The sequence below is a fragment of the Podospora anserina genome, chromosome 6, assembly GCF_000226545.1.
Source record: "Podospora anserina S mat+ genomic DNA chromosome 6, supercontig 2".
Taxonomy (NCBI): domain Eukaryota; kingdom Fungi; phylum Ascomycota; class Sordariomycetes; order Sordariales; family Podosporaceae; genus Podospora; species Podospora anserina.
The window spans coordinates 1,557,287-1,568,793 of record NW_001914857.1 but is presented as its reverse complement, the minus strand read 5'-3'; the positions used below and the strand labels follow the sequence as shown (position 1 = coordinate 1,568,793).

General features: G+C 49.2%; 5 protein-coding genes across 5 annotated transcripts, besides 3 other annotated features; all 5 read right to left on the bottom strand.

Moving 5' to 3' along the window:
• Nucleotides 1-2: 2 nt before the first annotated feature.
• On the bottom strand, nt 3-275 carry PODANS_6_2310 (uncharacterized protein; the record flags this gene model as incomplete). Its single annotated transcript, XM_001910232.1, has 1 exon — nt 3-275. A coding segment is annotated over one exon (273 nt), but the record flags the coding sequence as incomplete, so codon positions are not given.
• A 44-nt stretch (nt 276-319) lies between these two features.
• Nucleotides 320-550: a long terminal repeat (schoutedenella).
• A 3,965-nt stretch (nt 551-4,515) lies between these two features.
• PODANS_6_2320 (uncharacterized protein) lies at nt 4,516-5,390 on the bottom strand (the record flags this gene model as incomplete). Its single annotated transcript, XM_001910231.1, has 3 exons — nt 4,516-4,979; nt 5,056-5,177; nt 5,236-5,390. The coding sequence occupies 3 exons, from the start codon at nt 5,388-5,390 to the stop codon at nt 4,516-4,518; spliced, it is 741 nt and encodes a 246-aa protein (XP_001910266.1).
• A 455-nt stretch (nt 5,391-5,845) lies between these two features.
• On the bottom strand, nt 5,846-6,187 carry PODANS_6_2325 (uncharacterized protein; the record flags this gene model as incomplete). The annotated part of the gene is made up of 1 exon (XM_001910230.1): nt 5,846-6,187. The coding sequence occupies one exon, from the start codon at nt 6,185-6,187 to the stop codon at nt 5,846-5,848; it is 342 nt and encodes a 113-aa protein (XP_001910265.1).
• A 2,493-nt stretch (nt 6,188-8,680) lies between these two features.
• PODANS_6_2330 (uncharacterized protein) lies at nt 8,681-9,100 on the bottom strand (the record flags this gene model as incomplete). The annotated part of the gene is made up of 1 exon (XM_001910229.1): nt 8,681-9,100. One exon carries the CDS (start codon nt 9,098-9,100, stop codon nt 8,681-8,683), a length of 420 nt encoding a protein of 139 aa, XP_001910264.1.
• A 415-nt stretch (nt 9,101-9,515) lies between these two features.
• PODANS_6_2340 (uncharacterized protein) lies at nt 9,516-10,652 on the bottom strand (the record flags this gene model as incomplete). The annotated part of the gene is made up of 1 exon (XM_001910228.1): nt 9,516-10,652. The coding sequence occupies one exon, from the start codon at nt 10,650-10,652 to the stop codon at nt 9,516-9,518; it is 1,137 nt and encodes a 378-aa protein (XP_001910263.1).
• Nucleotides 10,653-10,957: 305 nt separating this feature from the next.
• Nucleotides 10,958-11,298: a sequence feature.
• Nucleotides 11,299-11,404: 106 nt separating this feature from the next.
• Nucleotides 11,405-11,507: part of a sequence feature that runs on past the window's edge.

Below are 11,507 nucleotides of genomic sequence, written 5' to 3'. Positions count from 1 at the left end.
TCATAGTAAGTCGGATTACCCTGGCAGTCCACCGTGTAAACCGTGTACACATACTCAACCAGACTGTCAGGAATGTTGAGCAGGGACGGGCTCTTGATTAGATTGAGTGTCGATTTCATCGAGCCGATTTTGGGGATCCTCATGGCACCCATGTCATAATAATCATGTGCGCAGTCGGGGCCGACTCCGACAAAGCTGTGTGTAGCACACCGCCCTCCGACATGGTCGCTGGCTTCGACGACGTCGAAGTCAATGCCCCGGAACTTAAGCATCATCGCGGTATAAAAACCATCAGCACCGGCACCAACAATGCAGACCTTACCTATATAGTCACACCCGACAAAATTTTTGGCTCAGTCCGTATTGGTCTCACAAGGTAAGCAAAAGGTGAGCGCAGTGAGGATCACCCTAAGCTAAAGTGGGTCCAAGGACCATTCGGCTATACAACCAAAACAAATCATAACTTCCGTTTTTTCCTTAGGCGTACCAGTAGCCCGTTATTAAACCCTCTATAATTACTATTCATATTAAGATTATAACTTTAAATATATTCCAGTAGGCTCAGCAACCGGCGAATCAGTACCGATGCTCGATGACACACTGGAAAGGATATCCCTTAATGAAATCCGAACATCTAGAACCTAAGTCCATGGTGAGGAGTAGATGGTCGCAACCGTCTCTAAGAGACAGGTGACCCTGAGGTGCTCAGGGGTAAACCAGGGGCAGATTTTCCGGACCCTTGCAGGGAACACCGCGGGGCAAAAGGGAAGAGGGTCAGCTGCACTTCTTTCACGATTGGGCAGGCAGTGCTTTTTACCATCACGTCACAAGGAATGATGGGCTAGGGAGCGAGCCAGGTTAAAGTGGTTCGGCCCTTTGATGTCATTTCACTAAAAGTCGAGACAAGACTTCATCTTTGGAAGGAATTAACGCGGTCATTCCCGTTATAATGGCAGAGAGGAGACCGCTGGACATACTCACAAAACGTCGACATTTCGTTCCAATCGCTATCTACTTCACCATATACTGACGTTACTGGATAGGCCCGGGCAAGGACGTTACCATTTTTGGCGGAGATGCCGTGAGCTACGTGAATAATGGTAACTTCCTTGGAGGATTTGCATGGTGGTTTTGTGCAGAATTATGCGGGGCTCACAACCGCGGCATTTTGCATGATGCCGCTGGCAGGGGAAAATCCCGAGCCCTGCTCCGTCCGCCTGCACCTTCTTATTCTGCTTCCGCCAAACCTCAGCCACCAGCCCGCTTCATAATTCTATTTTGGGTATGTGAATCTGGCAGGTTGTGAGTGGTCAAGCAGGTACGCTAGGTTAGACTGACAGGTTGCATGTACGCGAGAGTACCATTGTTCACAAGAGCTTGCTTTGGGTCGGTTGGTCTTCCAGTTTAGAAACTTTTAGCAAGTGCACACTTTCAGGTTCTCCAAATATAGAGATAGCAAAGTGGTCGAAGTGAAACGATTTGAGGCTCCAAAGTGTTGTGCAAAATCAGCAAGGGGAGAAGATAATACTCAGGACGAATTCCTCCTTTGGTAATTTGCGAGTTCCCACGCCGGAAGACGTCAATGCATAGTAAGGAGTCCGAGTCCCCATGAGCGCGAGCTTTTCTAAACAGGACGGAAAATGTCCCTCAGTAACAGGATGATGTAGACTAAGTATATACCAATTGGGCCCTTAAAGGCGTACAAGACATGTTGTTGGAGGGATACAGTAGACCCTAACCCTCCGCATAATTATGCCATCCCAGCCAGCACTCTCCCTGAGTGCGACTGCAGAGACTTCTCCTAGAGAAGACACAATCGAGATGAGATCAACCCAGTCGTTGCTTTGGCAATTTTATTGGCTTTAAATCGCTATACATCTTTAACCCTAAATCGTTAAACTTTTGACCTTAAATTGTTAAACTCTTAGCTTTACATCGCTATCTTTTATAAATTTTACACTCTTTTAATAAACGGCTGGATTAAACGCCATGTATCACGCCATCTAATTACGTTCTAAAATACTTACGCCAACGACGAGAACGTTTTACATAGACTTTAATGCGTATAGAATTTCATGATATCTCTGTCCCCTCCTCTACGGGTGAAGACAACTACGAAATATGGAAATCAAGTCTCCTTGATGCTCTTAAAGCTAAAGGTTTAAGATGATTACGTCCTTCAAACCGTGCCCGATTCCGGCTGATGCCACACTTGGCAAAAGTCTGAGCATCAGGAACGGGCCATGGCACGGCACATACTTCGCACAACGCTGATGGAACCAAAGATCATCAGTCTTCCTGAAAAATAACGGCTGGTAAATGAATAGAGAAAGACCCACAACAGTTACATTCGACCTCGTGGAGAAAACCATACACACGACCGGCCGCATCAACGCGGCACAGATGTTCTTGGAATTCGTTCAACTACGCCGTTCACAGTTCGATTCAGTGCACTCCTATATCACTCGCTTGAAGACCTTGAAAACACGACTCTTCATAGCTTTGGCACAATCAACTGTCCTGCCTTTATACTTTCCCCGGCGAGATGTGCACGTTTAGAAGGGTGAGCTTATGGTCTTTATTACAGAAGGTATTCTAATCCCTATTCAGGTTACCCGTTGTTATTGTTCTTACGTCCACTACGTGCTTGTTAACTGGTGCCACCGTTTCCAAGCTTACCCCTTATCAGGTCCACGATATCGGAATCAGCAAATCCCATACAGCATTTGCTCTGACCGGCCGATCTGTGGAAGTAACCACCCGTCCTTCCAGCTCCTTAAAAGATTTTACATTATCAACCACAGCTTGCAAGCACAAAAAACCCCCTACTAATTGGGACCATTTAAATTAACTGGGAAAGTCAAGAAAGGCATCAAGGGTTGCGTCCACACTGCGAGCAAAGGCCTATGATCAGGTGGTTTACTTGCCAGCAGAGGAGTCTCACCAACCTATGCCTCAAATGTATGCAACCGCCGACGATGGGAGCGCCCTTCGGGCCGCTGTTTGAGCTCGAGTGCGGGCCATGGCGATGAGAACGGAGGTTATGTGTTTGGGGAAGAAGTGTTTCGAGATGGACTGGCGTGTGAGGAATGGATGGTACGGCGGCTGCATCAGAGTGCAGGTGCGGCGGGGCATTACAGGGTCGGCCCGGACGCGCAGAACCACCCCTGTTCCAGACGCTAAAAGATGATTGGACATGCCCGCGGAGAGGCTTGCGAAGCTAGGATAAGATAAGCGGGGTGGGGGTCTTGGAAGTTGGGCCAACCATCTCAATCCCAGTCCCCCTCAATGATCCTCATGATGTTGTCGTTGCAGTTGTTCACAATCGCTGAGTCGTCACTATCATAACCGAAGTATGTTTCCGCCCTCGCGTCAGCCTCTATATCAGCCTGTATTTTAACCTCCAGTTTCGCTATCCTACGATCTGCAGCCTTCAGTCAGCAACTATTATAAGAGTGATGAGATCAATCCATTCGCTCACCCTCTTTGACCTCATTGGGGTTCCTCTCCTTCGTTATCGCGGTAATCGGAATCTTGTTTAGGCAAATGTACGCATGTCGGATATGCTTCTGTGCTCCATTTGGTATCTCCAACTTGAACTCCTCGACCAGCGTGCCAAGCTTGAATAAGTAGACGTTTTCCTCAAAAAGTCTCGAGGTATCGATGGTCAGGAGAGTCCACTTTTCTTCGACAGGCTTGCCTTTACGCCAGGCTTCACTGCAAGCCCAGTTCTCAGCATAGTCTTTGTCCGAAAAGAACGAGATGAATGGGGAGGGTCGATGATAGCCCCATGTAAAGTGGCTTTGAACATCCCGTGTGAACTGAGATTGGCCGGCGCTTGAGTTCCTGTAGCTGGTGGTTTTGGCAGCCTTCAAGCCTTCAGAGGTGTAATCGATTTGGCTCCCTTGATATTGGACTCGGTAAATCTCTGATGGAAAATCGGCTCACAGCAATGATACCAACGTGGATCCATAGTCGGTGTTGGCAGCTATGAAGATCTTGGTTGTCAGAGGGAAGGATTCATCAGAACCCAATGCCAAGCATGACGGGGCTTTTAAGGAGTTGAGCATCGCATGGCTGTGCGGACATTGAATCCAATAAACCTATGAAAAGAGTCTGGCTGCCTTACTCAAGTCGTGTAACAGGTACCTGGATGTGAATGGTGGGCGCGATGCACCCCGACGTCACTGTAGCACCATCCGGAGGAAACAGTCCGCGGAATATTCCGGACATAATACAGCCAGGGTAGGTCACTCTGACAGGTGAGGGTTGACCATTTTCGGTAACATAGAACCCCTATCCTTTGAGATGATCAGAAGCAATTCCTTAGGTGCAGGTAACACAACCAACAGAGACCCAAACTGACTCCATGTCTATCCATGTCCAATACCACAAAGGCCAAGACAGTCTTTCAGTATAAATATGGGACGATCTGCCATTTTAAGCAAGAAAAACCAACCAACGGACTCTAACGGCCGAGGGAGAATGACCAAGTATACCTCTCCATCAAGCACCCTACCCACGATACCTAGGCGCCCCTCCAACACCACTTCCCCCCTGAAACCACCCCTCCCACCGATTATACACATCCTCAAACACCCACGTCTGCCCCCCCGTCTTACAGCCCCACACCAGCTCATGAAGCAGCTCATACCAGAACAGCACACCCCGGCCAATACCACTCGCACGTGAGACCGCATTTGGTTCAATCTGGACTTTGATATCGTTCGCATATTGCAACATTACATGCGGGATAATACTCTCCCCAAAGTTGACCAAGGTCTCATACTCAGCACACTCGGTATATATGCTTGACGAGCTGTGGCGGGAAACTCGCTCGCAATATTCGGCCCAGTCGGCGAGAGCGTTGCGTACCGCCCTGTTGCGGTCGAAGGAGGCGCGCAAGATCTGCAACCCAGGGGAATTTTCATTTTCGAGAACGTCAAGTAGGTAGGAGCTGTCAGGTCCCAGGGCTAAGTCTACATCGCGAGGGGGAGCAGCATCATACGTCAGTGTCACGAGGGCTCGCGCGAGGGAAGTAGGGAATAAAGGTACAGAGATGTACGGCCGTCTTGTCGTTTTGGTCAAGAGCCAACTGGTAGACGACGAGAGGTATGATCTGGGGACCGAGTGCGGTGAGGGCTGTGAAGGAAGGGACTGACGACCATGTTGATGAGCTGCGGGTTACCTTACGTTAGCAAATGGATAGAATGGATGCTAGGGATGGATACGAACTCGTCAGCCGAGATAGCTTGATGCCAGTCGTTCCACTTCGCTTGGAAGTCGTGGACAAATTTGGGGAAGGTTTCTAAGAGACGAAGATATAGTCTTCGGGTTGACCAGATAGTATTATCCCTGTTTTCAGTGTTGATTCCATAATACACCTCCATATTGAATTGCTGGATTGAGGTACACTGGATAAGATGCTGCGATTGTTGTGTGTCAAATGAAGTGAAAGCTGATTAGAAAGAGGGGAAGTAGAGCTGCTGCCTAAATAACTGGACCTGAAGGATTAAAAGCAATGTAAGAGACAGCTACCCACAAGGTAGGTGCAATCATCATCAGACCCCACCGATAAGGAAGTCACGAAAAAAACACCGACAATTCAAGAACAGAAAGACAGCCAGGCACAATAAACAAGACAGATAAATCAGTTCCATCTGCACCAGAGGCTAAGTACAAATCTCCCTATGATATATCACAAATAGAAGAAACACCGATATCTCCCAGCAAAACAAACATCTGTCGAACCGAAACACTTGAAACCCCGCAACATCCCTTTCCAACTGTTCCAACCAACCCGCTGATTGTTGAGCAACCGTCAGTTCAGGACCAGGCCGCGCGCTTAGTTGCGATCGTGGCACTGCCAATCCCAGACGGTGCCACCACCGCAGGCAGCATACGCCTGAGTACCGTGCTTGTCGGAGCAGTACAGTGCCATGTTGGCATGATATTCCACGTTGTTGTAGATGCACCTCCAATCCTGGCACTTGTTGCCCTTGCGAATGGCAGACGCGGCGTTGTGGACTTGCTGCCTGCAGAGAGCCTGCATGTCAAAGTTGCTGAGCCAGACGCGCTTCTCGAGGGGGGCGGCAGCGGTGGTGTCCTCGGCAGGGACGGCAGCGGCGTTGCCAAAGGTGGCGAGGCCGAGAACGGCGTAGAGAACGGTGGAGGGCTTGAACATCATTTTGACGGCTGTGGATGAGAGCAGTGGTTAGAAGAAAGCGAGCTGCGGGCTGAGGTGTGGGAATGGGCTAAGACGAACCTGAGGTGTTGACCTGGGATTGAGGCGATGGTGTGGTTTGGAGTTGGGCTGTGAAGATGGATGAGAATAGATGGATGTGATGATCTGAGGGATGAAGAGAGAAGAGTGTTTTGAGAGATTGGACTGCTGTCTTTATAGAAGAATTGGCTGGCGTTCACATCACCTTGAGGTACGTCCATCGCCTAAGTCCACTTGGCCTCGAGATGGGAGAGTCGTATTTTGGTCCTTGACTAGACAGGGTCCCTAAGCGCAGAACACCTGCCAACGAAGTCTTGCAAGGATAAATGGCCTTCGTCTACTCGACAGTTCGACCAACAACAGGCCGGTGTTCAGTAAAGTGGATCGGAAGGCAAGTATCTATGCTCCTTCATCAACTAGGATCATCAGTCTAGGACCATTGTATCCCAGAAACAATCGCCAACAGCTTTCGGATGTAGCAACGGAAAGAGCTCTCATTTGTATGTCTGGGAGAGACTCCTGGGATGACAACTGAGCTCCGTGACCATTTGGTACATCACAGTTTGGGCTGTTTAGATATCTACTGAAGACAGCATTGGAGAACGTTACGGGAGGTCGTAACTGTCAAAGGTTAGCAGGCGGAGTATCGTTTGGCTATTTTACCTAAGGTACTGAGGTATTGATTCCATGGTGCGTCTTCGACATAGACTACAGCGGGATCAAAAACTTATCACCAATTGTTACTGGCAAGGCTCTTCAAACTCGTCAGCGCTAGCAAGCAGCATCTCCATCACAACTAGCTACATGGTAGAAGGATGCAACTATTTAGATTGTAATCCTACAGTCGCGAAAAGAACCATGCGTTGGTGGCTCCGCTATAATCAATTATAACGCCAACGACGTCGGGTGACCCTGTATGCGTTCGACCCGGCAGGGTATCCAGCCTGCTATTCCCAGCACCAAGCCACCGGATCTAATCCGGAATTCAGTTGGTTGTTTGACACTACCAATCCACTCATGCATGGTGCAGACGCTGAAGAACTTGTGCAACCAACTGCACCACGATCCATGTTTTGATTAGCCATCTTTGCAGGGGACCGTTACATAAAACATAAACCGTCCGTGGGGCATTTCAGGGACTTGCACCCACGACACGAAGTATTTCTTGTAAGGTTGCACCCGCTAAGACAGTTGCAAGCTATATCTGCAGGGGAGCTCATTACATGGCCATGGTCAATGAATGTTGCCATGATAGTGGAGAATGTTGCAATGTCGCTCTCTGAACTCACAGCCCCATTACACAGCGAATTTGAGAACAAGGCGAGCTATCATCATGCATCAGACGTTTGACGGAGTATGTGCCGGCAATGTTCGAAAGAGGAAGAGGGAACATATATGAACAGGCCAAAAAAGACCCCTACCGGGGACCGATGTGAAAATTGACATACCTTAAAATGGAGGATGCAAGCGGGCTGGAATGAGGTAACTACCTAGTCAGAAGCAGATCTCAGCACGACAAACTACAGGTATTGATATCAGCCCCAAGTTCGGGATATGCACCTAGATAGGCGGACATCGCCTGCATCTACTGCGCCGCACGTTAGTCTCGAGTCCGTATTTCGTGTTGAGCCCGTAACCGAGTACCTGTACCTGCATGAGTTGCAAATTTAAGTGGAGCGGTCTCCTGATGATCCTGTCACTGTTGATCACAAGGATCTAATCCAAACTGGACTCGACGCTGGCCATCACTCGTGTTTCTAACAACATTAACCACAGCTCTATCAAATTAAGCTTCGATTATGAAAATGATACATCAAAAAAGAGACGCTGAGCTGAAAGTATTGCGGACTACATACAAGTGAATGTGATGAGTCCCTGTGTCGGTGGACTCCCATATATTTCACAGTCTCCGATGTATATCTGAGACTCACGCATCATGTGTTTCCAAAGAGAGCCCCCCCCCCTCCCCATGCCAAGGGTAAGATCCACAGACTCCTCAGATACTCCCCAACAAGGTCTTGCTTCGTCTAACCTTGGAACAACGGGCTCCAGACCTTGTGTCACTTCCTCGAGAATCTCCCCCCAAGTCTTCTTGTTGTTATCCTTGGTAACAACACCCAACACAGAGCCCCAAGACTCAAGAGCTTCGGCAACCATGGTCATGGCGTTCGGGAGCGAGGGCCGCTTCTCCATATCCATCAAATGAAGTACATTGTCTGAAGATGATGAAAGAGAATGTGTCGTTTTGCGTAGTTCAAGAGAGAGAGAGACGTCAGAAATCTCGACAACGATTCGAAAAGTCTAGTATGCTTCTCCATCTACTCAGAATCCTTTGCTATCTGATCATCCCGATATTCGACCATATTGGTGTTGCTTGGACGACATGATGGCACTGTAAAGTAACGGATGGGTTAGCGACCACATTTAGATGCATCTATTTAAGGGCAAGATACTTACCTATAGAGGGGATTTTGATGCTCCGCGAGGATTCATCCATTTCTCTGCCTCAACAATTGCGTCAGAAGGAATGCTATGTAAACAGATATAGGCCCCTGGTTTGTAAACTTCCTCCGCCCTACCGGGAGTCCGAATATCCATATAGTCGATGAATCTGCTCAGTTTGTAAACATAGACAGAGTGCGAAAGAAGCCAAGTGTCGATAGTAAAAAGGGTCCACTCCTTTTTCTGTGAACATCTCCGTGAAGATCTCATGATTTTACAGGCCCACTTGATGGCGAAGTCTTTGTCTGAAAAGCAGGAAATGAAGGGAGTGCGGCCTTTATAATCCCAGTCGAATTGGTTGTAAACTGCTTGTTTGAAGTCCTTATCGTCCAAAGCCCCTGCGGGGTACACGGTGCTGAGCCATGAGTCCACCATTCGAGTCTTCTTCGGTTTTAGTCCCTACGTATTGGACCCGATAGAGGAAATCGGGAAGCGATAAACAGCGGTATAGCTCCATATTTTTTTGTATCGTCTTAGTTTCGGTCCTTCGAGATGTTGGTTGTTGAGTGGGAGACTTTTGATGAAGCCCAATGACGCCCGACGAATTAATAGGTAGGCGGTGAGCTTGAACATTACATGACAGCACAACGTGACCTGCTTGGTATAACAAGAAAGTGATTGCCGTGCGATATTGGGGTTGTGTAACACATGCGCTGATGTAAATGGCTGGCGGGAGACTGAGCGGAGGTCGGAGGTTCAGCAAGCCTTCGTCGAGTACCTAGGTTTATTGGTCTGTGTAACTATTCCTAACGTGCTCCTTTGAACATTGGTAGAGTAAATATTGACCATATTACAGTGGTTGTGTCCCCTGCGATCTCAAAAACTTCACCTCAGGAAACCTCCCACTCTCCCCAGCAAGCAACCCCTCCCCCTTCCCCATCAACGCAAACCGAAAAAAATCCGCCAAATACTCCGTCATCATCTCCATCGCCCAAACCCCACTAACCACACCTCCGAACCCAACCCTCCTCAACTCCTCACTAACCTCCCCAACCAACGAAAAGTCCAAAAACGTCCTATGCGTCGCATTAACCACACTCAACTCCTTCATCCACAACCCAGGCCTCCTCTCCGCAGTAGCATCCCAAAACCGTCCCCAAGTCTCATCAGTTGTAGTATTATGCCCATCTGCCCCGAAAATCAAAAACGGCCTCACCGCCCCACCCTCAGCAACCCCAGCACCAAACATACCCCCATCAAGATTAACCCCCGCAGCAATCCTCCCATCCCGCCTCATCGCCACAGCAGCAGCCGGTCCACCAAACGAACTCCCCACAAAGCCAACCTTGGCTGATTTAGGAACCTTGAGCCAGTCAAGAACAAGAGTCGCATCCTTCGCCCTAACCTCCAACGCAAACCTCAACTCCTCCACAGCCTCCGCATCCGCAGGAACCCGTCCCCCGTAAATGACGGTGCCATCAGGGTATTGCACCACGTCCGTCTCGTAAGGGTGGTCCATCACCACGACTTCAAAGCCCATCCCAGCGAGACTCTGCCCCATGCCCGAGTACCAATACCGTGTTGTGTTGAGGCCGGGACCGAGGAGAAGAAGCGGGCGTGGTTTGTCGTGATGGTCACGTCGTCTCTCCTTGCAGCACATCTTCACCTCTAGCGAAGCAAGCACGCCTCGTGGCCAGGGTGTGTCGCCCATGTCGGCCTGGAAGATCTCATCCTCTACCGAGGCGATGAATTCAGGCATGTAAGGAAGCCGGCAGATTTCAAGACAGTCTCGTCTTCGAACTGGGGTGTAGCGCGAGATCATGATTCGGCGGGTGTGGGATGTGTTGAATGGGTCTGGGAACCCATGGTTGATGAGTTCTGAGGTTGTCCATCTGGCGAGGTAGGGCGTGTGAGGGACGGGAAGGAGGACGGCCTGGACTTTGAGGAAGAAGTAGAAGATTGCTGTCAGGACTTTGGGGAGCTGCATGATGTTTAAATTCTTGGATCTCTAAGGTACCTTAGACAGGATGAGTCTCACAAAGGAAAGCTGCTTTTTTTTAAATAAAAAAAATTAAGGACATGATATGTATTTATTGCCAACGAGGCTCTGGCCCCCCGCTCAACAGTATCATTCCCGGTCCCATTCCGGAAGCTTACGGGGCGATGGGGTGGCATCGTCCATCCCACGATATTTCCACCTGCCTGATTCAGCCTGGGATCCAACTGCAGAAAATCCTTCCAGGAGCTTGTAAAAGAGGGTTGAAGTGAGTCCAATGACAAGATCGGACTTCAATCTAACTGATAAATCGCATTGCAGAATGACTGCTGACCGTAAATTCGTACCGCAGAACCAGAAAAGAAAGTACCGTCGCAAGCCGATTCTATCCAATCTGAATACCTCAGCTCTCCCAGTCTCCCCACCACCCTCCACTCCCGGCCTTTTTCGCAGGCCACACACGCCTGAAATAGTCCATGACCTTTCCATGATTTAAGGCTCAACGAATTCTTCAGCCACTTGTCAGGCTCCTCGCTGGTGAGTTCCGTAACCACCAGCTGGCTGTTCATTCGTTCCACTATCCACGATTTGGAAATGGCATGAAGAAATGGTTTGAGTAGGTGCCCGGCAGGATCCCTTGAGCGCCCGTTAAACCACATGCCGCAACGTGGCGGTGGTCCTTTTTGTGACAGATTCTCGCCTCTATAAGATTATACAAGTAAGGTATCCACGTTGCCCCTCACCGCGGAAAAAGATGTCTCGAGCCAGGAAGGCGTTGAGGGCACTGTTTATGAAAATGTCGTAGACGTGTCCGTTGCGGTAGTCCTGTACACGCCAATAGTCATC